The 19534-nt window shown below is 38.3% G+C and overlaps 8 protein-coding genes and 1 non-coding gene across 9 annotated transcripts; 3 read left to right on the top strand and 6 right to left on the bottom strand. All coding sequences in view use genetic code 12, as the record gives it.

Annotated features, from left to right (window-relative positions):
* Positions 1-755: 755 nt before the first annotated feature.
* On the bottom strand, positions 756-1905 carry RJT20DRAFT_127075 (MARVEL domain-containing protein). Its single transcript, XM_064916913.1, has one exon. It carries the CDS (start codon positions 1813-1815, stop codon positions 919-921), a length of 897 nt encoding a protein of 298 aa, XP_064775043.1. The 5' UTR covers positions 1816-1905; the 3' UTR covers positions 756-918.
* Positions 1906-2996: 1091 nt separating this feature from the next.
* On the bottom strand, positions 2997-4497 carry RJT20DRAFT_36146 (MARVEL domain-containing protein). The gene has a single exon (XM_064919836.1). It carries the CDS (start codon positions 4105-4107, stop codon positions 3391-3393), a length of 717 nt encoding a protein of 238 aa, XP_064775042.1. The 5' UTR covers positions 4108-4497; the 3' UTR covers positions 2997-3390.
* Positions 4498-6603: 2106 nt separating this feature from the next.
* On the top strand, positions 6604-6677 carry RJT20DRAFT_t64. The gene has a single exon. It is a non-coding gene; the product is annotated as a tRNA-Val (tRNA).
* Positions 6678-7771: 1094 nt separating this feature from the next.
* On the bottom strand, positions 7772-8595 carry RJT20DRAFT_36124 (uncharacterized protein). Its single transcript, XM_064919833.1, has one exon. The coding sequence runs from the start codon at positions 8476-8478 to the stop codon at positions 7927-7929; it is 552 nt and encodes a 183-aa protein (XP_064775041.1). The 5' UTR covers positions 8479-8595; the 3' UTR covers positions 7772-7926.
* Positions 8596-9751: 1156 nt separating this feature from the next.
* On the top strand, positions 9752-11770 carry ZCF22 (Zcf22p; the record flags this gene model as incomplete). Its single annotated transcript, XM_064918293.1, has 1 exon — positions 9752-11770. The coding sequence occupies one exon, from the start codon at positions 9752-9754 to the stop codon at positions 11768-11770; it is 2019 nt and encodes a 672-aa protein (XP_064775040.1).
* Positions 11771-11849: 79 nt separating this feature from the next.
* Positions 11850-12871, bottom strand: RJT20DRAFT_36127 (serine/threonine protein kinase). Its single transcript, XM_064919834.1, has one exon. It carries the CDS (start codon positions 12714-12716, stop codon positions 11928-11930), a length of 789 nt encoding a protein of 262 aa, XP_064775039.1. The 5' UTR covers positions 12717-12871; the 3' UTR covers positions 11850-11927.
* A 699-nt stretch (positions 12872-13570) lies between these two features.
* RJT20DRAFT_36119 (glucose-induced degradation complex subunit) lies at positions 13571-16556 on the top strand. Its single transcript, XM_064919830.1, has one exon. It carries the CDS (start codon positions 14018-14020, stop codon positions 16520-16522), a length of 2505 nt encoding a protein of 834 aa, XP_064775038.1. The 5' UTR covers positions 13571-14017; the 3' UTR covers positions 16523-16556.
* On the bottom strand, positions 16557-17981 carry RJT20DRAFT_36120 (uncharacterized protein). Its single transcript, XM_064919831.1, has one exon. The coding sequence runs from the start codon at positions 17533-17535 to the stop codon at positions 16591-16593; it is 945 nt and encodes a 314-aa protein (XP_064775037.1). The 5' UTR covers positions 17536-17981; the 3' UTR covers positions 16557-16590.
* On the bottom strand, positions 17982-19499 carry RJT20DRAFT_36121 (membrane insertase). Its single transcript, XM_064919832.1, has one exon. It carries the CDS (start codon positions 19451-19453, stop codon positions 18428-18430), a length of 1026 nt encoding a protein of 341 aa, XP_064775036.1. The 5' UTR covers positions 19454-19499; the 3' UTR covers positions 17982-18427.
* Positions 19500-19534: the final 35 nt, after the last annotated feature.

The following is a 19534-nucleotide window of genomic DNA, read 5'->3' as shown; positions in this document are numbered from 1 at the left end:
TGCTTCTTATGGGAAGAAGAATATATACAATCTTCTTGTAGTTAGTGTTAAGTGAAGTGGTTCACACTGTAGAGGCATATTTGAGTCTGTATAGAAGGGCTGAATAGAAGCGAACGACGTCTACCAAGGAGCTGTTTATACGAGTTGCATTTTCGTATTTAATAATCATTGCCGTATTCACGTAGTTCATATAAGAAGCATAAAAATTACCAAAGAGGGTGCCAAACTGCTCAGATTACTTCTTCGACTTAAATGGACTCCAGAGCAGGTAAATCTATGACCATCAGTTGATAGATAATGACATATTGATGGTTACCAGCCCTTGTAAATGTGCTCATGCAGGAAATGGCTGCAAATATGACACCTTACATATAATGATAAAACAGATATGATTGAGTTGAATTACCAGTTTAGGTGCATGTAATATACCCTATCTGGAACTAGCTTCCCCATTCTATTGTTTCTCTATACCATTAAAGGCATGTTTTTGGAACTATATTCTCCATCACTAATACGTCTCCATACCACTAAAGACAAATTGTAAATGAGTACTGGCTGTTTTGCCCCTTGTTAGTGTTCCATTCATTCAAAGTAGTCGTAGTGGCTACAATCTATCTTGTTCTCTCAGATATGACACAAGTTGAATAGGTAAAACTTTATTTATTACTTAATATACAAAGCACTTATGGAAATATGGCAACTCGAGGTGTTTTGTACATCCTAGAGAATGCATCCATAGGTACAGTTTCGACAGACCCGTATTAAGATTTGCGTAGCAAATTGGTTAAATTAGCAATGTATTAGATAGAAGTTGGCAAATTTTCTTGGGATCTGGAAGAATAATACAATAGGGATGATATTCTTACCAATGTGAAGTTAATATGGTTTATCATCATTTAATAGAATATTGCTATTGGCTTATTGACGACCTGGATCCAACAGCCTATTAGCAACAGGATACTCGTCGACTTCTTCATGAACTTCTGGAGTAACATCTTCGACTTCATTCTTCAAATCATCATCAGGAACTTCAACAAACTTCTCGCCTACTTCTTCGGCCTCGTGGTCCACCACATCTTCCTTGGGTGCACCAGAGCCACCTTCAACATTTTCAGCGACATCTACTTGCCTAGATACTTTGACCTCTCTAACTTGTTTGACTTCTTCGTCCTCCTCGGATTCATCAGCGTCAGCAGTATCATCAGCTTCTTTATCATTATCGTCATCTCTATCAGTCTCCTCACCGCCATGCTCTTCTCCTTCTGCATGTTGTTGAGCGTCAGTTTCCAAATCTGAGTCTCTGGTGGATTCTTCCTCGTGACCAAATATTCCCCCAAATTGTAAGTTGTTCCCAGGGTTAGTAACAACACTTGTAATGCCGGAAGATCTCAATCCTGGAAGGACAGAGAAAATAACCAACAATACAATGTCAGCTCCGAATAGCAACCAGTTGAGAACACCGAAGCCGATTGCCGCTTGAACATTTCTACAGAATGTGCTCCCGTAGCAGTTAACTCCACCGTAGTCATTGGCTAAAGCAGCAAACTCGGCAAGCCAGAAAATGAAGAATACTACTTCGAGAATGAAAACAACTACGAAGGGGATTCTATTGAGTAGACCAGCTACCATGATTGGAATGAGGTATAATAGGGTGAAGATAGATATAACGAGGCCATAAACTCCAGTTCCGTATGTTCCATCTCCGAACCAATGGTCATTGAAACTTACCACGGAAGCGGTGAGTCCCAAGGAGATGATAGTGAACAAGAGCTGTGCAGCACGGATGGCTATACTAACAATGAAACGAATACTCATATTGAACTGCGATACTTTAAATTTCTTACGAATGGGTATAACTAACGAAAGAAAAGAAGAAAAAGAAGAACAAAAACCTCTAATACTTATAATAACAATAATAACACATCTTTCCAACTATATATGTATATTAACACATCAATGATATCACGCCTCTATTTATAAACATCACACATTACTTGAACAAGAGTCTAATTAGCGATTACTTAAAACGGGTAGTTTGGCTGTAAATTCAAATCGCCTGTAAAAAATTGCCTGTATAAAGAGAACGGCGATATGCATCCATGTCTGGGGACCGATTTTGCAAAGCCAGCGGAAGACTGTTGGGAGTGTTGAGAGTGTTGTCTATTGTAACGATTGAGACAACGGCATGAATTTCAGCTTATAGTTGTCACCTGGTGGTACAAACCAGCCCCCATTGATAAACGGCGATGTCATGAAATTAACCGTAATACATCATAACATCGATGTGCCAAAACACTGTACCATACCATTTAGACGTATTATTCGCAGTGCCGCAAATGGCACATAACAAATACAAACAGAACTAACGTCGTGCGCATCCCCACCATAACATCATAACATCACAGAAAACTAAGGCAACCCCTGACATGGACTTCCAGAAACAGTACTACACAAGTAGTGCTCAAGTAGACAGAGAGGATGGTTTATACACAAGCCCCATGCTGGTTGTTGTTTTTATATGAGAATGTATAGTGAAGACATTCTGTATTTCACTGGTGCACTACCAAAAGCAGAATTCTCGTATTACTTTAGTGCATTGTGACCATTTCTGGTCACAGTAGTAGTTTATAGTGTATCGCCTGTAGACCATAATTGGAGTTGAGGCTGTCTGGTATGGAAGTAGAAGGTCCAGAATCAGAACAAAACCAGTTGTATTTGAGTGCTGTGATATCAGCAAATGTTACAATCTGGTCAATTCGTGCAAGCGGTATTGATGGACAGTTGTAAGAATAAAGAGGGGATTACGATGGTTATTTGTATCTGATTCATTTTTAATGAACTGGTGGGGTACACGTTTTTGATCCCAGATGTGTTAACACAATAAGGGATGTTTATGAACAGCGATGTGATGACGTTGCTAACTCTTCTTCAACTTGAGTTGGGGTGATTGTTCGCTCTGTATTGAAGTTTGAGCAGGACAGATTATACCCAACCGCAGTTATCTAATATCTCTTAAAGTGGTCATAACATTGACCTTGAAAAGCGTATCAAGCAAGAAATAGTCATAGCACACTTCCTAACAATTAAAGAGTGAAGTAAGCATGAAGAATACAAATTAAATTACATCTCATCCATCTTCAACACGACTATTATTTGAATAATGGAAGGAATTGAATGAGTACTTGTTGTTAATTCCTATAATTAACCTTACAGTAACCCAGATTAAATTAAACCTCAAAAGATATTAGTAATACGTATATTAAAGCGAACAGTATATATTTAATAGCAAATATGGGCTGGACCAATAGTATAGTTGGGCTCTCCGAATCAGGTATTCTCCTCTGATTTGGAGTGATTAGAATGCATGCATTCCAATTGCATTTGAGCAGACTATGGATAAGGCTTGGATGGGACTTCGGTAGTTTCGCCAACTGGAGCATCTAAAACCACGTCATTAGGATGATGATCAAGAGAAGTTGTAGTAGTTACTTGATCCTTAACCTCTCTTGGTTCGTCGTCACTAGTGTTAATTCCAACATTGGCTTCATTTGCGGCAGGATTAGCAATGCCTTCTTCACCCTTAACTGGAATGGTTGCTGCGAAAATTGCACCCAAATTGAAAGTAGTCTTAGATTTGAAGTGTTGGGAGGCACCTTGAACCTTAGTAGATGGAACAATGGTGAATATAATCAATAAAACAAGACTGGCTGTAAACAACAACCAATTGAATAAAGCGAATGGAATAAGTGATTTTCCAATTTTGCACCAAGTGACGTCGAAACAGCTGAAGGATCCGAAATTGTCAGCTACTAAAGCGAAGGAAATCAACCAGACCAACGTGAACCAGGCTTCAAGCACTAGAATTACAACGGAATAGGTTGTGTTTGCAAGACTAAATGGCAATGCACCTCCAATGAATGCAAAATAGATAAGAGTAAGAATGGATATGGCCAAAGTGAACGAAACTCTACCATCATTCCAGTGGAATCCGTCGAAATTGTGTATGTCCCCAATAAATGCAGCAGAAAGAGCGAGAAGTAGGAAAGAGAACAACAATTGAGCACCACGAATACCGTAAGTAACTAGTTGTTGTGTAGAAGCATTCATTATAGTTGTTATTTGTAATTGACTGGATATGTGCAGTTAGAGTTTGGATGAAAAGAAAGAGAAGTATGTATTTTGGCTACAAATAAGAGGAGATAACGACGCTATTTAAGCAACGAAATCCAAGAAGGAAACATTGTGGAAGTCATGAAGAGTCACAATGAAAACGAAGTTTATTAAGTTTTCACAGATTAGCTTTGACGATTCTGACAGAGAACCAAAAATAAACGCATAAGATGCTATACATGTAGGAATTTAGGAAAACGTAACCGTGCTTTAAAAAATACTTCCAGTTCCAGAACTAAACCAACCTCCACAGATAAATCCATATCAGGGTTTAACCAATTGAAAGTTGCTATGTAGGGAACTCTGTAATAAATCTTTCACAATGAGATAAAAAGGTCTGTATGTTTGTTATAACCCGGTACAGAAAACCGAGCACGATTGTTCAAAAAATTAATAATGAATGATGCTCTATTTTAATGCGTGAAGAAGCACGAATCTCCTCAACTTGCAGCGCCTTTAACCGATCTTTTGATTATAAGTGCATACGGTTTTGTTAAGGGATATCCCCAGTTCTTGTCATTTACGAATAATAAACTTTGGGATGTTTGTTCCCTGGCCTAGTTTGTGTGACAATCAATTTGTGGTTGCATTATACGTAAATGTGATTAATATTTTTTTATTCCTGTGCCCCTGTGAAAGTTCATTTACATGACTATCGTTTCCAAGGGTCGCACAGAGTGATTTTTTTGTACCACTGTGATATTGGTTATATACGTCAATTTTTTATAGCTTGGTTTAGGCCTAGTATAACCGGCTTGGCTGTGTACAATAATTGAGATAATATCGAGTTACTACGTTTGCTAGAAAATGAAATTAGCTAATGTTCATTGCTCTGCGAATCAAAATTCAGAACCTTCTAACCGGTGAACGGCGGTATCTGAGCTAAAAGCCTCCTCGATGGAAAAATATTTTGGTAGCTGGTGTGGCGGTTGTTGATGTGTGTTTCCCCGATTTGTGACTCAGGTTCAGATCTCATCATAACCTAACTTGTATGATAAGCTATCCTGAGTTCCTAAGCCTGATTGTGTGGAGTAGTATCAGAAATGTTGATGACACACATCATTTGCTTCAAAGTTGACAATATTATAGACAAATACCCCCTAGTCACCGATTTTTTTGACTTAATATGGGATCACAGACAGAACCATATAATCATATTTTCTTGTGCGTAATTTTGCATTGTTGAGGCTTCATCCAGCATCCTATTATTTCTTATCATACTCCACCATAACTGATATTGATCAAAAAAATAAAATTCAGTATTCATATTTCTACTTGCAAATATAGAGGGGAGGCAAAAGTTATACTGGTAACTGACCATGACCATTCCTTGATTGAAACGATGATGAATAAACTCGTCTTTAGAGTAGTCGTGATAGGACGAGGCATTGTTTTTCCTTGTGTTGTTGGGCTACTCCTTGTATCGTTGGACTAAGAGAGAAGATCTTCTATCGGGTTATTTGCAAGAAACAGCACCACATAACGGGTGATTCCATAGCCTCTTAATGGCCCGAATAGTGACAAAACAGCATTGACTGAAAAGCCTAACGCTGCAATTGATCATGCGACTTGGCGAACGGTGAGCTTTCTGTGTGGTTTCTAACCACAAGATCTAGCCCCTCCATTAGAACCCTAACCATGTGTGCATTGAATAATCTATCAACTCAAGATCGTAATGAAGCATAATGGTATATTCACTATTGTATTCATTTAAAGCCTTAGCCGAATATTGTTTCAGCCGTATGGGAAATCTGTGCACTCAAGATGCAACACTGTGCGTCCCCTGCTTTCTATTGCATAACATACATATAGCGATACTTTTCACAACCAAGATCGATGGAACACTTTGTGTCCCGCAATTTAAAGCTCCCATGAGTACATGTATGTAGGTAATTTTGGTGCTAATTTGCTATTACAACGAAAGAAAAAGAATCTCAGACAATGGACTGGGACACAGCCGATGGGTTACAGAAAAGTTAATATCTAAACAACTATGGACGTTAGATCGCATAAATGGCATATATTTTGGAAAACAAAAGACGACGTTAACATAATTCATTTTCTATAGAGAAAATAACTGATAAGTTTATGGATGGGAAGCATTTAGCCATTCACTGGATCATGACAACAGAATGGTTAATGTAGTATTGGCACAAATAAGGGATCATTTGATGTGTGTCTGTGATCCGATACAAATAGAATTGCTTGGGTATTCCCTTATGGGTTACAAATGTTCTTGGGCCATACCACAGCATTGTCATAGAGAATGCTTCAAACTTGTCGTTATAAAGATACTGAAGTATTCATTTTGAAGTATTCTTCAATATTCCCATTATCACCTTTTTGTGTTGCGGCGTGGATGTTTAGGGTTTCCAAATTTCGAAAATTTTGAGCGCCTTTGAAAATTGAGGGTGACTTCTTGCCAACAGAGTTGGTTGCGTGGTCTAGTTGGTTATGGCATCTGCTTAACACGCAGAACGTCCCCAGTTCGATCCTGGGCGGAATCAATTTCTTTTTTTTTTTGAATAGTCGACAGTCAATATGAGCTTTAAGAACAACTGCAAGTTTAACGTTTATTGCTGCCTTGGTTACCATGGGAGGGTTTGTAAATTGTATGAAGAAATAGAATTATGAAGTGCATATGCACAAAAAAACCTTAATTACCAATATGTGTAACCCCCTGTTGCGAAAGTTGTTGGATAAAGGAGCACAAGGATATGAGGCCGATAACCGGTACAACGGAACGCTGCTGTATCATATTCCGAACTGGAATGACAAACAAGTTCGAATTGGTAGTATAAATTGTGAATAAACTTAGAGGCATGTGCGTCTTTTGACGTGAATCTTTGTTCTTTGAGAACAAAGAAGAAATGTTGAGATCTACCTTCATTAGTGAATTGCGTGATGGACAGACAATGAAAGCATAATCTACGAAGTCCCACCCTTAGATAGCTACGATTGCAAATCACTACAAGCATACTACAAATAAATATGTATGTCATGTTAACTGTTTCTAAAACGCGGAGAAAATAAGATTTACATACGATTTGGAGCACTGCGCTATGCTATATTTAGAGCCCTAAAGGTGCAGTAGTGGTTGCATATGAATTCAAATGTGATACTAGAACATTCCGTTTTTATCCTAGTGCAATTACGAAGGGAACTAATAGAATTTGGGATCACATGATTCTAAGAAATGTCAGAAAGTCAAGAAGTTGAGTTCGTTTCGTTGTTCTTAACGTCCCGAATAGAGACTGTGGCCTACACGAGATCATCTTCTGCAAGGTTATGTTTAATTTTTCACTTTTCAAAACAGCTCATCCATGGAAAAAAAGAGATGACGTCATCTTCCTACGTTCTTAATGGTTTCTCGTAGTCATAATAAGTTCGTATTTATCCTGGGTCTGCTGTGTTTGCAAGTACGAACTTTGAACAATTTGCATTCTCTGGATTAAGTGGAACACACTAAACCCTATTGTTTTTCTCTCGATTAGGAAGCTGCTGCAACAAGTAGCCACAGTAAGTCCTAGTAGTTCTTTGTTATAAATCTTCTTTGATAGAATATTTAGGAATTTAGATGAAGAAGGATTTCACAGGGGATTCCAAGAATATAATTATGACCTATTTTATGGATTGCAATTTTAAGTGAGCTTGAATTTTATATATTCATAGCAACTATATACATGTATGGAGTTAAACTGCTTGACACTCGTTATGTCCATAAATTAATTTTGTACATTTCTTGTCGTGCAATTCCTATATTTGCTTTGATCCTTTCAACTCGCATTCTTTCTGAAGTTCTTGATACATAAAATCACTAAGCTTGAGTAATCCCAGTGTCCCATTACACAATCTATACAAATTATTGCTCTCGTAAGAACCTGGGATCATTTTGCCATTGTCGCCCACTTGAATATATCCGAAGACATTCTCCATCTCAGGAATTCTCGCGTACCTAGGAATTTCTCTGAAGTCATAAATTGGCATAAATGTTGAAGCGTTCATTCCAGCTTCCATAATGAAACTGAAGTCCTCGTGGATTTTATCCTTCGCTGTCTGATGCAAAAGTTGTAAGAATTCGTCATTTGGTACAAACGTACTTGGTGTCACGTCATGTTTGACCTTACTGTGGCCTATGACCACGGCCTCCGGGTTCGGCGATAAAGAGTACGCATACTGGGAGTTGCTATCGTGTATGTATATCTGATTATTCTTGTAGTATTGAGAAAGTGATCTAGATTGGAACTGAACTAAGCCCCGGATTGGGGATGTCACCCTGGCGTTAGCCCTTGGTAAGCACCTAAACATTTGCAAATAAAATAGACACTAGGACTGTATGACTGTGCAGATAAAGAAGATGGAGAACTCGTAGTACTGATGATGGAGTATTTTCCATGACAAGATCGCTACTGTCACTACTGTCATTTTTTCGGTTGCCAGACACAACGCGGGATTTGATTTCCTATTTTGGTGCGTACTTTCGCTCTTGATCAATGTTATCAGAAAGAGCCAAAATGACAGTTGGAGCCGGGAGGTTGAACGATGAATGAAGAAGTAAATAGACAGATTGTGGATTTTGTCATGGTTTGTGGATTTCAGCTACAAATTTGGATATTATTATACGATATACTAATTTTTATTAAAAAAGGCAGGTTCGTTCATACCCACATTTCTCCGTGGTGGTGGTTGTGTTTTAATCGCCGTGGAACTCACAGCATGTAAGCTGATTTCACCTATAGTAGTTAAAATGCAATCAATTACAGTTATTAGGTTACCTAAAAGAAGGAAAAGATAGCATGATTACATGATTACAGTGTATCACTGCAAGTATTTTGTGGTCAACATGATGTCATTAATTTTAAATGGGCTAATCTCATATACCTGATAGTGGGACAGTCTGACAATTAAAGGTTATTCCTAAGCTCCGGAGCCGTACAACTAATCTGACTGTAGTAGCTGCGTATATTGGTAATATAATGTGACGGAGTATTCCATGGTAATTATTCTCTTCGGCTCTTTGTCTCTTTTCTCTCTCTTTCCCTTCCTCTTTCTCTTTTTCTTTCTCTTTCTTATTGTATTCTTCTTCTTCTTCTTATGGTCTCGCTCATCCACCAACCTCTGAAGAACCAGTTGATTTCAAGTTCTCACATATACATCCCAAGTCTCATTTTCTGTCTTTAATAGTGAACTCTCGTTCTCATTCCCATTCTCATTCCCATTCTCAACACGGATTTACGCAGCATCGTTCTTCTCCAAGATCTCGTGCTTAACTCCAAGATCTTTTCCTTGTTCGTTTTTCCATTTAGTCCGTGGTGGTTTGGTTCCCCGTCCTTTCTTTTTCTGTATACTTTTCCTGCGATATCAAAACCCGATTGTTAGTGAGAAATATCCCATACGGCAGTTTATAGACTAGGTTTGGTGCTTAGTTTGGAGTTTAGTCCGGGCTGATTTTTTGTTGTCTCCGATAGAAGTTAGTGAAGTGTCTATTATTAAAGATAACGAAAAACCTACACCTATTTGCATCCATTTAAATCTCGACTTTTCATCATCGCTACCCCAGAATTCGTACGTTTCGCTCACAATGGCCCATTCTATAGCGTCACCAGGTTCGTCTTCCTCGGACTCCGACGAAAACAGGTCTTCTACCGAAGAACCCAAGAAACGTAATAGAGTCAGAACAGGCTGTTTCTGTTGTAGGAAACGAAAGAAGAAATGTGACGAAACAAGACCGTCTTGTAATGCTTGTGTTCGTAATAGAGTGAAATGTATATACCCCACAAGACATAACGAGCCACTCCCCGTTGATTTCTCTTTGGAAGAAGCCGACAACGAAGAGGTTCCCCAGAGGAAGTCCAGAAAGAGAAGTAAGAACATCAACGGTACCAACGATCCAAATTCTCTTTTTAATGTCATTGTTCTCAATCCTGGACATGTTACTGTTCAAAGCCATAGTGAAAGGAATACACCCACGGGACCAGAGTTGCAAAATATATTTGAATATTCAACAGAAACCAAAAGGATACCCAAGTCTTCGAAGAAACGTAAAATAAAGGTGGAAGAAGCCAAGATCTTCGAGATCAAGTCACCGGTAACAGATATTGACGACACTGCTACTACGACTGCTAGCAATGCTAGTAGCCCTTCGGATCCCATCACTTCTGAACTATATGGATCGTCAGCTGTGACAGCTTTTACTGGATCTCCCTCGGGGGATAAGCTCTTCATTGCAAATTCAAAGTATATACCAAACGTGACTCTTGCAACACAAGATTCCGAATTGTATTATCATTTTATCCATGCCTTCATGCCTTCAGTGTCGTTGCCACATTCACACCCCATGCTTTCGCCAGATCACGTTTGGGTACAATTGGCTTCACAATCTGAAATATTAACTGACGTTTACTTGTGCTGTGGAGCTTCTTATTTAGCTTATCTTCACGATACACATGGAGTAGAATCTAAAGAAATGACCCAGCATTATGCTGCGTTAGCCGAGTCTAAGTATAGCCAAGCTGTGAGTTCATTGAGTACTGCAGTTTCCAACAGTTCCATAGATTTGGATAGTGATTGGCTTTTTGCAGCTTGTTTGGCTCTTTGCCTTAGAGATCGATCTTTTGGACTTAATGGCTCTAGATGTGCTAAACATTTGATATTCGTCTACAATTTAATAAAGAGAAGAGACATCAAGAAGAGAGAAACTTTAAAGGAAGAAGAAACATTTACTAAAGACATCTCTTCTTCGTTGGCAACCAGAATTACACCAAATGAAAGGTCTTTCATAGACAGCTTTGTATTTAATTATTCCGCTGCTTTACTTTCTTGTTCTATACGTGATTTGATAACTCTTCCCTCGCCATTTGAATTCTTTCCACACGTCAGACAATGGCTCAACTACCCAATTTATAAGAATTGTGATGTCAAGTGGATGAACAATCCTGTCTTAGGATCAGCTTTGGATAGTTTTGAGGTGATTTCAAAGCTTTCTTGGCTCTTGAGACTCCATTTCAATTATGGCGATGACTCAGAAATAATTCAGGATCATTACATTGGCGATGAAACATTTTGGAACTTGATACTTCCACTTAGAAATGATATAGAAATGATAGAAAGGAGAAACGCGATAACGCAAGAGGAGTTGAATACACTCAAGATAAAGAGTATTAAATCGTATAAGGCGCTTCGGAGCAATTTGGCCGTTTCGATAATGACCATAAATGCAAGCAAGATCCTATTGGAGAAAATCATCAACCCTATTTTACCCTCATTTTTGACTATTATCCAGGTTCCAGCAAAGACGATATTGGAGGAGTTATGTGAGCATATTCCTTTGGAGAATCATTCGTCGTGTTTAATAACGTTAAGTTTATTCATAGCTGGAATATCAATCATTGACCTTAGGGAAAGACAGCTTTTGGCTCACAAGTTGATTGAAATTTCAAACATGCTATGCTCTAATGTAGGTAAAAATATCTTGAAGATCCTACAAATCGGATGGGAAAAGGAAAACGTTGATAAAACAACATTTAATTCAGGGGATAAGGGTTATAAGTGTTTCGACTTGATCTTCGATAGACCAAGTATCGAACTGATTACTTTTTAGTATGAGTTTTTATAGATACAATAAATATTGGATATCATGACAAGTACCGATTTGTACGAATAATTATATAGCTGTTTAAGCAATGACATCTAATTTCTAAGATTAAAGGTTGACAAAAAAAGGAAGCCTGTTTCTCTGTCGTGTATGTTCTACTATATCAACCCAACATACTTCTCTTTCTTCCTCTTAACCTTACATCTTCCAACTTTCGTATCGTCTCAACCAACTTCTTATTACCTTTCTTCCCGAATTCGCTTGACTTGTGTCCTGCCTCATAGCCTTCCAATAGCCATTGGTTATATTTATCTGAGAACACAGAATGAGTACTCAATATCGCTCTCTCCAAGACATACAAATCTACGGCTTTGTCTTCGGGCAACCCAGAGTATGACGATAAACCAAAGTCAATCAACATGGGTTCCCCATTCTGTAACAAGATATTTGAAGATGTCAAATCTCCGTGGATCATATCATTCATGTGTAACTTTCCTATAAGTTCTCCAACTTTGTTACAAGCCAACTTTACATCATCGGCAAGACATCTTTCCTCGGACTCGTTTCGCTCCAAATACCACAACCAATTCTTGAGCGAGCTTACTTCACCATTGGGTAACTCTGATCCCAAACATTCCATCCAAATAATGCCATTTTTGTAGTCCGCCAGTATCACTGAAGGTGCTTTTATGCCTAATTTAGATAGTTTTGCCATGAATTTGACCTCACCGATGGTTCTATTCTTGGTAATGCTGGCGTCAATTTTTGGATGTCTATATGGCTTCGATGGTCTGAATTTTATAATGTATTCCGAATTGTTTTGCAAGTACGGCTTCTCTATGTATGGGTGAACTTTAGTCTTGAAAACAAGTGCTTCAGCACCTTGAGAGACCACTTCTAGAGGAATATTGGGAAGGTATCCCAGAACCTGGCCCACTAAACGGTCTGTCATTTTGCAGCTTTTCTACTATTCAAGGGGGAGATTCAATTTCTTTACCAAGAAAACTCGGATCTTAACTTGATTTGTCTGCTTTGTTGTTTATTTATCCCATTCTTCTATTTCTCCTCTCTTTCTTAATGTCCATTCATTCAGAGTCTCAAGCGAAGAAGTGACATTTCTCATCCTGCGATGTCTTGTGGTTATAGCTTGCGGCACGGAGGTCATTAAACACACTGTTGAGTGCTGGTCCTGCGACTACTGTCGCAAAAGGCTGCTGTCGCAAAAAGCTACTGTCTCAAAAAGCTACTGTCGTATATTTCACTGTAGCACAGTACTCTGTCAAATGTTACTCTGCCAAATGTTACACTGTCAAACATTACTATGTAAAAACAGCTACTCTGTCACATAGTCACTTTTAGAACTATTAATTCTTTGAGTGGTACTCACTGTTCACATTTGGGCTTTTACCATAAACTCTCACTTGTCCTCTGGGTCTACTGCTAACTGATTACTGTACTGTTTACTGTTAGCTGTGTCTACTCTCCTTCAATTCTTATTAATCTATGGCACTGCCTAAACACTCACGTAAAGTTCGCATCTATTTAATATATTTGTATTGTACGCGTACTGTCTTTTCAATTTACTCGTTTCTTTTGCAGTCGTTAAGTGGTTTTCGTTTTAGTCTCCCTTAACTTGTAGTTCGTGTTCCATTTTTCAGTTCATAGTTACTTACAGTTCACAGTGACTTTGCACTTCGTTCCATTTTGACATTTCTCTCTTCTTTACAGTTCACATTTACTTTCCAGTTCGCTCCACTTTCCAGTACACTCCACTTTACAGTTCGCTCTACACATTTCCATTTTCTGTCTACATTCTCTGGGCTTAATCTCTCACAAGTTTCTCACTGGTTGTTTCTCACTGGTTCCCTCACTGTACGTGTATTGTAACTCGGCAATCTCATTTCACTTTCGTCTCTCTCTTTTCTCTTTCCTCTCCCTTTGCTCTCTCTTTCCTATCTTTTTGCTCTCTCTTTGCTCACCCTTCTCTCTCTCTTGCCTCTTCATTCTGTCTCCCCCTCTCCCTCTCCCCCTCTATACCTTTTCCTCATACTACACCACCACCGGCGCTACCATTACCTTTTAGACTATACAGTTCGTTTCTTTATCTACTGAGAGTCCGGGATTTGAACTGAATGAGGTCTTTTACTAAGAAGTGTAACAGTTGCTTGTTTAGAGAGTTGTTGATATCATTGTTATAGGAATCTCATTTGTTCAACATATAATTCGCTTACGAGATATAAAACGATACTCACCATGGCGTCGTCAAATCTTACCTACGTGATCCCTCCGTATCTCCTCAACACTTGTGTGGGGTCGGAGCTTCAACATGAAGTTGCCTTTCAGAATGAACAAATGAGCTTATTGAATGTCATCTCAACGGATTCCCCCAATTTCTATACAGAAAAGTCCAAACCAAGCAAGAATGTGCTGTTCTCGGATGATCCGTATCTAAACGAAATCATAAAGGAGAAATTGCTCTACAAACTCGCCATCATTGGAGCATTGGGCGACAGTCCGATGGAATTCAATAGGGACGATAATGCATATTTGTACGAGCTCTTCTTGATATTCAAGCATAGACTTCTACAGGATGAAAACGAGAAATCTTCATCGGCAAATATTGACCACGAAACATTAGCGGATCCAGTGGCGTCAAAGACTCAACCATCAGTATTCAGCTCTACTAAAGTTGGTGAAATCAGTTTCGCCAACTTCTATAACTTTCCTAAGGAATATAAGAAATACTTTGATCAACCACTCAGAGAAGTTCTTCTTTCCACAAAGTTAAAGGCTAGTCACAAGTATAAATTGCCTCCTTCATTTGTACAGTTCGACAAGGATCACTTCTTTAACTATCCCTTACCAATCTCGTGGATTCCCTTGGTACCTAACACGTACCTTGACTTCCTCAACAGGGGATTGAATCTAGAAGTAGACAACAAACTGGGATACTCTATTATCAACTTATCAACAGACTCTTGTACGGACAACTTCGACGATATCAAGGACTCGCTTAAGACCCGTTTTTATAACTTCATTAGCGACAAGGCAGTCAGTCCCTCGACAGGTATCTTCTACTATGAAATTGAGGTTGAACAAGAAGCAGCAGAGGCAAGTAAATTCAAGCCAATTCTTGCCATGAATGACCAATCTATTTGCTCCGACTCATCATTGAACCTTTCAACGGGTTTCACAAAAAGATTCATTAACTTGGAAACCAACCCCACAGCAACAGTGGTAAACCAAAATACCCTGGAGAGAATTGACTTAGAAAAGATAAAAAATGACATTTTCTACAATGAGAACCATTTAATCAATGAACTGATCTCCGAAGAAATAGAAAACTTGCTTAGTTTGAAGCCAGGTGAGTTCAAGGGTAGTTTTGCTGTTAGTTTTGAAGATCTGGCCTTTTACAATTCCATTAAGAGCTCGGAATCTCTTCAAAGAACAGCAATTTTGAATATGAATAGGCGCTTGACGACGTTGAACAGGTCCAACTTGATTGAATTGGACTCAGGTAGAATTGACATCGGAGTTCCATTCAAAACTCGCTTGGTACTGGAAAGTGCAACAACAAGACTTTACAAGACTGATACAATAGGTTGCGGGATCAACTTTATTGACAAATCCCTCTTCATAACTTTGAATGGTGTTCTTGCCAGGATAATTACAGAAGAGGAATTGCAATCCAATAGTCCTTTGAACGACAATTTATTCAGCGATAACAGGGATAAAAGCAAGGATAATTCTATTTACCCTATGATTGGCTTCAGATTGAATGAACTTGAGTCCCAAAAAGAGGGACAGGATCAGTCGTCTTTACAGATAAGAACCAACTTTGGTTTCAAGGAATTCAAGTTTAACATTACAAACTATGTCAAAAATTTTAAAAATGAAAATCAAAGGTTCTTATATTTATCATTACTAGACAAAATCCAAAGCAATACGTCTGCCGTTTCTGATGGCAGCAGTGACATTGAAAAGGCTATTTTGAATATCAATGAAGATTCTTCTATGTTAAATAAATTGATCAAAGGTTACCTTAACCATGAAGGTTACTTAGATACGTTCAAATCATTCAATGCTGATCTCAAGAACTTATCTGATGAAATTGGGAGCACGTCAAAAGAACCTGAAGTGGACGACTCGGTAATTTTGAGCAAGTCTCACGCAGTCAATAGGCAATTGATCAAAAAGTACTTATTAAAGAACGAGTTTGATCTTCTATTAAAATTCCTCTCCATTAACTACGCGAAAGTCTTTTCGACAGCAAAAGGAAACTCTTTAATTTTTGAGTTGCATATGTTGAAGTTTGTCTACTTATTGAAAAAGTTTATTGAGAGGAAGTTAAACCTCCATGACTATGAATTCGAGTTCGAGTTCAAAGAGGCCGAATCTGAGGTGGCCTTGTATGAAAGGGCATTTGATTACCGTCTCGAGTTGCAACAGGCGTATAAGCTCAGTGCTTCCAGGTTAGCAAAAATTGACGAGTTGTCTGCTGTATTTTTGGTGAAAAACAAAGAGGGCTTGAAGAACTTGCCTGAGATTACGTCCAAAATGAACGACTATGCCAAAATTCAAGCACATTTATTGACCGAGATTAATAGAACCATCCTACAAAGTTTAGGCTTCAAAAGGGTATCTAACCTTGAGAAAATCTTCAGTAATGTGAGTAAGAATATCAATGCTTTGAGCCTCCAGCATAATGATGATAAATTCTCTTTGGTTAACTTCGAAAAGGACCATATGGATTTATGAAAGTAGTGATCAAATACTACGTAAATTGTTCTGATACATGATAAAGATAATATATGACTGACGAATATTCACTTTTTTGTCTTCCTGGACTTTGTTGTAGGTTTAACATCTTTGAACTCTGTCTTACGTTTACGTGTTTCCTTCTCTTTCTTAATAGGCTCTTTTTTGGATTCTTTCGCAACCTTTGCTTTCGACTCTTTCTTTGCTGAACCTTTTCCATCTCCAGTCGTGTACTTCTTGAGTTGTTCTTCGTCCACTTCAAACGGTATCTTGACGTTGGCTAACTTGAAGAGTCTTTGCAATTCGTACGATTTCAAGGACCAGCCTCCTTTCTCTAATAAGTCAAAGGTGAGATCTGACTTTTTGGAAAGTATATCGAGATAAACTGGCAAGAGCTCTTCCAAGTATTCTTTGACGTTATATTTGATTGGAGTACCTGGTCTCTTAGCTTCAACCACGTAGTAGAGGAAACTCTCATCAGACATAAAAGGTGGCGCAAAGGAAGGCTCGATGTCTGTTAGAAGAGATAAAATAAGACTACCAGTAGCTGGACCGACACCCCTTAATTCACATACCTTTTTGAGGGCTGATTTCACGGTATCCTTGAATTGCTTTATGTCTTCTTCGGAGGCTTTGGACCAATTAAACTTGCCGCTTTTAAAGGTTATTCCTTTCAAGAAGATGGAGAAGGCTTCCTTGGTCACTGATTCCACGTCTTTTTCTTCATTTGATTTGATCAATTTCGGTAAAGTTGGTCTGAATTTACCGTTTGCAAGTTTCCAATCCATTAGAAGCACCAATTCGTCTTTAATAAGCCATGTTTCCTTGTTTTCCTTGTACCGGGAACTCAATTCCTTTGGTAAACCGGAGTTTCTCCATTCTGTCAACTCAGCAAACGTCAATTCCTTGTCGTTCTGTTTATACTTTTTAGTCGATTGATTTGAGACCTCGTCATTGATGATGGAATACAACTCATTTGCAGCTGATACTATGGTATCCAAGCTATCACCCATGTCTGTCTTTTCGTTCTTCACCTTCGGTTTTTCGCTACTGAGATTGAGTAATGTAGCAATTCAATCAATAAATAAAGAACGATTATTCACAACACAACAAGAATTATGATATTCGCATAAATTGTTAGCAATGAAATCAATTCAATTCAATTCAATTCAATTCAATTCAATTCAATTCAATTCAATTCAATTCAATTCAATTCCATTCAATTAAATTTAATTTAATTTAATTTATATAAATTAATTTTCTTCGCACCCAGATATCTCAATTGGTTGTAAAGTAGATAATCGTGTATGTTACTTGTAATATCGTTTGGTAGAACTTGTCGTTTTTATGAAAATGATGAGACATATGAAAGCACCCTTAATAATTTAATTAATTGAGAGATTATGATAATTACGCAGTAAAAGAATTGTTAAATATGTTTTTTGTGTATTTGTGTATTTGTTCGGTATGATTTGTTTGTTGAGTGTGATTTGTTTGTTGAATATGAGAAGTGTAATGGGGAAAACTTGGTTCATAAATTAGAAATTAGATAGAGGACATATATTTAATATATTATGGTACGAGTCGGATTTAGGTCAGAGTTTTATTCTCGAATAAGAATTTATTTGGACAGATCGTGTCAAATAACTCTTTAACAAGGAAATATCATTGTGAAGTGAAATCCTTTGTTCTCTTAATTAAGAGTTTAATAGGAAGATAGAATAGCATCAAAAAATGTTTAGTCCAGAGAAAAGTCGTATCTCTCTCCTTCCAATTGCAATTATCTCTCAATATCTTTGTCTCTCACACCCTTCTACGACACCAAGTATCCGTTTTAAGCTTTATTTCGTATTTTCATAGAATAATATCTAATTGAATAAATAAGTTTTCGTTAGTATGTACAAGTTATTTTTGAGTGTTGACCACTGGCACGGCTTGGTCCAGGGTGCTTTCTTTGTATGTGAATCTTCTTCTTGGCGTGAAGCTGATAGGTATGCTGAGGTCCATGATAATATTCTGAACAAGTGAATACACCTGTGAACTTAACCAGTATAATGTCAATGCAACAGGCGCATTCAATGATATGGCCATCATGAACACCACCGTCATTCGAGACAAATTGGAAATGGCATCCGTTAATGTCGGTCTGAGCTTTCTTCTGACTGTTAATCTCAGCAATTCTAATGTTTTGAAAGTCCATTCAACATTGCAAAGAGCCGTCACTCCGAGAAGAATCGGAAAGACGTGAAGCAGATCGAAAGATGTCAAATCTTGAAACCAAAGTATACCTTGCAGGTATAAGTCAGGGTCCAATGGTTTGTTACTCAAACTATCCCATGACGTCCATCCACTAAGGTCTCTCATTGTCATCGACATACAAACCCATAATGGAACCTGAAAAGCAGGTAATATCATATTTTTCCAAAGCTGAACGTTATTCTTTTTGAATAACTCCTTTTGCCTTTTTCTTGTTTCTTTCGTGGCCAATACGAGAATCTCCTCGTACTTCATCGCTGCCAAAGGTGATTGAAGAGGAACATACGCCTCTGGGTCCTTTGTTTCGCCTTCATTAGCCCTTTTTAATGCCTTTTCTGCTTGTCTCTTGGCGGCTTGCACTTTCTTTGCAAGATTTAACTTCAACACGGGATTCATGGCTCCTACTATAGGCCGAAGAGCACTTTGTTTCTGCACTCTTTTTCTTTGAAGTACTGCCAAAGGAAGCGTCCATACACTTCTGAGCGTGAATGTAGTCACTGGAATCAAAAGCCACCAGGGAATACCCGAATAAGCATGAATGGCTTGAAGAGTTTCTGTCATACTAGACACTATAATATGTGGATCAATTGAGTAACTTCTCACTTGATTTAGGCCCACTCGCCTCATGGCCATCTGGGACGGCACTGGTAGCCTCCCCAACCCGTGTCTAAACATGTCCTGCTTATTCTACTTCCGTCTTACCAACAAATATCAGTCTAAAACCAACCATTGATCAAGTTCTAAACTCCATACGAA

Source organism: Scheffersomyces xylosifermentans (assembly GCF_036884685.1).
Source record: "Scheffersomyces xylosifermentans strain CBS 12540 chromosome Unknown RJT20scaffold_3, whole genome shotgun sequence".
NCBI classification, from domain to species: domain Eukaryota; kingdom Fungi; phylum Ascomycota; class Pichiomycetes; order Serinales; family Debaryomycetaceae; genus Scheffersomyces; species Scheffersomyces xylosifermentans.
This window is presented reverse-complemented; position numbering and strand designations above follow the sequence as displayed.